A 4,861-nucleotide genomic window follows, 5' to 3' on the forward strand; every position below is an offset into this window, starting at 1 on the left:
AACTTTTAGTCTAAATGAAAAGTTATTCAAACATACATATATACAAAAGTACAATACTGTACGACAAGAAAATAAAAATAATATTTGCTACTTGTTTTTACCCTATTTGTGTTAATTATGAAAATCAATCATGGAATTTCTGGATTGATTAAATGAAATACGATGTCTTGTTTGAATAATAATATACATGTTTGTGTACTTTTATACAAGTAAAATTTAGTGATGTTTTCGCTAAAAATGTTTAATAATGTCATCGAACATAACAATTGACTGTGGCCTGTTACTTTGATGTGAATTAGTTACTTAAATTTCACACATTTCACACAATTTTTACACAAATTTCACATATTTCATGTAATATAACAACTAAGTTTGACCGTGATGTGAATTTATGTAAAAATGTTTTACTAAAATTTCACACATTTTACACAATTTGTACAAAAATTTTACACACTTCACACAATGTAACAACTAACTGTAACTTTGACGCGAATTTGCGTGAAAAATTTACTCAAATTTCACACAATTTTTATACAAATTTTATGTTATGTAACAACTAGCTGTGACTGTGATGTAAATTTGTGTCATTTAACACAATGTATCGACTAACTGCGACTATGATGTAAATTCGTCATACAATTTTACAGCTATTAACAGATGAATGGTAGCTTGTTTGTACATATAAAAATAAAAATATTTGTTAATCTGGAATAATCTAAATTGACTATTATTTACAATGTACATAAACTGAAATAAAATCTCAATATACACAGTGTCTGTTTACACGTAATTCTACTTTTTTAACATTTGAAAATGTATGCCCACTTCCCTTTAACTGATACTCTCGCATTTCATTCTTGATTTTATCTAATTCACTATCAACTAACTCTTGCAAATTACTAGAATTATAAAACCCTTTGTTTTTCGTTTTTAGGTTTATAGTCACCACATCGTCTCCATTTAAATACTCCACTTCTACTAGTAAATTGGCTTTAAAAGAGCCAAGTGTTTCTAAGCATTGCTGGAAAGTATTTACTATTTCTGGTTTTATATTGTAAAGAAACTCTTCTAAATTTGTGGATGATTCAGGATATGCAGCAAATGTTTTTACCCTACACCTAAATGTGCAGGGTATTTCCTGGAACAATGATCTGGACATTTATCTTCTTTTTCTATAACAAATAAAAACAAAAATATGTTTGAACCTAACACTATATCTGATATGATAGCAAAATCATACCCCAGGTTTGAGCAATAAAAACGCGTACTTTTGCATATGGGCTTAAACTATACATTATATACATAAACAACAAATAAATGCCTGTTTTATTACCCCCCCCCCTTCCTTTATTTTAGATGGGATATGTTACAATGATGATAAAAGATTTAAAAGATTTACAAATTTACAATTGACCCCCCCCCCCTTTTATTTTTACTCATTTTCTCTTCTCGCCTCTGACTCCTCTTCTTCTATTTTCTTCTTTTCCTCTTCAATCCTCTTGTCTCCGAAGGGGAGGGTGTGTATCCCGTCAGAGCAAAGGAAACGTTTGGGATCGTGACATCGTAGAGCGGTTTTAAATCCTGTAACAGTAGTGATTTGCATTCTACTGCTTGAAATGCGTGTAAAAGGGAGCTTCATTTCAAAATTCCCTCGAGACATCAAACTTTGGAAGTAGTCGTCGAAGGTCACATGTTTTCGCAACATCGATTTTTGTGTCCCCTTAGCCTTCATACCGTAAACCACTATTTGTCCTGTCTCCAGTATCAATTTCTTCTTGCTGTACACTTTGGAGCACAGCCCTACATATTCTACTGGCAAATCTCCAGCAGCTTCGTCCTTTGCCAGGCCCAAACCAAAACGTCTCCCAGTCTGGTACAAAATATGATTCTTAGGGTAGTTGGATGTGTCAAGCCTGGTGAAGATTGGACTATTTTTTAGGTCCTGGTACAAGTCTTGTGTATATATGTGGGCTAGAATACTATCTGTATCACTGTACCCCATTCTAATTTTATTTCCATACATAGGTTTTAAATAGTCATAATAAAACGAATACATTATAGTTTTACTGATGTCTAATATAGCAACACCCATGTATATTGGAGTATTGAATATAATTTTGGGTTTATGCATGACGAAGACTAGGGTGTCCTCTGACACAGCATAAAACTCTTTAAATAGTCTACTTCTTGAGAACTTGTCCACTTGTTGATTGGTCTTCGCAATCTTAATATTGACACGATCATCCAGTTTCATTATAGATCTACCAAATGCGGAATTTGAAAACCCTTTGTAAAAGTCTTCTTCAAATTTGTTTTTAGATTGTTTACGCATCTCTGTATTCAAAAGGATGAATTTCTCACACCATTTTGATTGTTTGAATTTTAGGATCCTGTGTACATGTTTGAGAACAAGACCATGTTTCATAGCTAGCTGTAGACTAGTATGGTGCAGTACATAGTTGGTCTTGTCATGAACAGTGGCCATGAGGCACATATTACCGTCCTCGTTTTCTTCTTGAGTCGGAAGAAAAGGGTAGTCTCCGTGGACTTCGTGGAGATGTTCAGGGTATTCCATGGTTACTTCTAAAAATGCTCCAAATTCTGAATCCTCGCCAGCTTCTAAGATACCTTCCAATTCGTCAATGTCAGCCCATTCAAATCCTCCATAAGGAAGGGGTTGGCACATGGCTGTGGCATAAAGTGAGTTCATGTCTATGTTGTATATGTAGGATGATGCCTCCTCCTTATTATATAACTCCCCCATGTAATAATTGTTGGCTTTACAATACTTTAGGGGTGTCGTTACAAATCCACCTCTCATCCCCCTTCTGCAGAAGTCGTGCATCTCTCTGCAAGTTAGCAACTCAAGCCGTACATCAGTAATTTTTAGCATGGCATCAAATGCGAGACCTGGAGCGGTGAAATAATATGCAGGGTCCAAACCATAAGTCGAGTGTACAATCTTCCTAAAGTTTTGGAAAACATCTCCAAGGATAATCACATCTGTCCGTAAATATAGCATTGTATATTCTTCAAGATTAGCAATATTAAAGTGTGACCACACCTTGCACGCATGTTCATACTCTTCTGAACTTAACTCTTCATCTGTCAAGGAGTTGTGGAATGCTTCAATTGGTGGGAGTGATGTCTCACTCAATTTTGACATGTCTGTTAGATAATTATAAGGATAGACACCCTTCCTTATTATAAGGTCGAAGTCTTCCTCGCTAGGAAAAAACTCCCTACAAATTTTTTTTGATCATTCTGTAGGTTATTACATAATTCACTAAGACTGCGAGGCATAAACTTAAAAGAGTCTATGAAACGGAGTTCCATCTTTCCCACAGTCTTAGAAAACGATGTGAATTTATCGTTAGTGTTTGGTACGACTTTCACTTGTCCGAGGTTCGGTATTATGAATGCCGAATCGTACCGCGCTAGGTTAGCCACCACTACTGGAATGTGTTTTTGATCTCTATAAAAAAGATTACAGATCCTGTGACAACATCCACGATATTGGCCAGTCAAATGATTATGATCAATTGATTTTGGGTTGTTAAGTGTAAATTCGCCCTTGCCACAAACATGACATGTTGTACAGTTATCAAATTGTCGCTGTTGTTCCTCTGTTAATACTGGTATCTGCTTAATCCTATCGCTGTAGAGAATAGACTCAATTTCCCGAACATCGTCCATAAGCATAGACAATATTTTTTGTGGCGCATCCAATCCGCAGTATTCTCGAAGAGGTTTAGTATACTGTCCTTCTTCATCCAGTAGGAGGTAAGATGCAGCAAAAGGGCAATGTTTTTGTAGAATGGTAGTGTTGCCAGTTGAAACTTGTGGTACATTTAACGCCTCAAAATCTAAATAAGCAATAAATCTAATCATTTTCTGTCTATTGTAGTTTTGAAATTTCATATGAGCCTTATCTCCAATGGGCATTTCGAATTTAGTGGGGTTATCAGGATCGCAAGTAGGTTTGTGCCTATCCAACTGTTGTACAGCAGTCAGTCCAGTTCTATCGTAAAATCGCTGCCCACATCTTCTACAAACATAAGCCCGCCGATGTAAATTTCCAAGTTGTAGTCCAACGAGAGCGTCAAAGTCTTTAATATAGTGGAACGTACCATTTACATACAATAAGTCTATGTTGTTGTCTACGTTGTCCTTGGGTGGGTTCCATGGGAGTATTCGACCGGCATGGATAAAGAAAATAGATAGGCTACAATTATTTTTTGCTTCAAACTGTGCAATAAAATCATTGTCCGGTCTCAAAACGGGGAAAGTGATATCGCTCCAATCATATTCATTTTCAAATTCAAAGGCTTTTGTGGGGTCTTCTTGAGCAAATTTACACAATAAAGCATATTTAAAAGGTATGTTTTTGTGTTGAACAGGAGTTAGAATAATATTTGGATTTTTTAGAATGTTGTCACAGGTACAGGTCTCATCCATGTGTTCTTCTAATTTATCCTTTTTAGCGAAAAGTGTGTCGCAATTAGGACAGCAATATTTATTGCCCACTTTATGGTGTGTGTCCTTTAAATGCTCTTTGTAGGATTTAAGTGTAGAGAATGTGGTTTCACACATTTCTTCTAAACATTTATACTGACGCTTAGCCTTTTTCTTGCAAGTTCTAATATGTCTTAAATAATCATTGCGGCGTGGAAATATCTTTTTGCAAATGGGACATTTTTGCTCATCAGTCTTTACATGGATGAATTTATAATGCTGTGTTAAATTTCTCTTGTTAGGATAAATCTTTCCACAGCCTGGGAAAGTACAAGGAAAACTTTTAGCCGAATGACAATCTCTAATGTGTTCATTTAAACGCCACCTTTCATTATAATGCCTTACA

General features: G+C 35.4%; 1 protein-coding gene across 1 annotated transcript; it reads right to left on the reverse strand.

Annotated features, from left to right (window-relative positions):
- Positions 1-1,432: 1,432 nt before the first annotated feature.
- LOC129005253 (uncharacterized) lies at positions 1,433-3,166 on the reverse strand. Its single transcript, XM_054434094.1, has one exon. The coding sequence runs from the start codon at positions 3,164-3,166 to the stop codon at positions 1,433-1,435; it is 1,734 nt and encodes a 577-aa protein (XP_054290069.1).
- Between the last annotated feature and the right edge of the window lie 1,695 nt (positions 3,167-4,861).

This window comes from Macrosteles quadrilineatus, unplaced genomic scaffold, assembly GCF_028750875.1.
Source record: "Macrosteles quadrilineatus isolate MER2022 unplaced genomic scaffold, UCM_ALF_1.0 Scaffold_18__1_contigs__length_3160703, whole genome shotgun sequence".
Taxonomy (NCBI): Eukaryota; Metazoa; Arthropoda; class Insecta; order Hemiptera; family Cicadellidae; genus Macrosteles; species Macrosteles quadrilineatus.

Excerpts from the sequence above, each read along its gene's own strand:
- LOC129005253 (XM_054434094.1), bottom strand. The coding sequence starts at position 3,166 with ATGTCAAAATTGAGTGAGACATCACTCCCACCAATTGAAGCATTCCAC.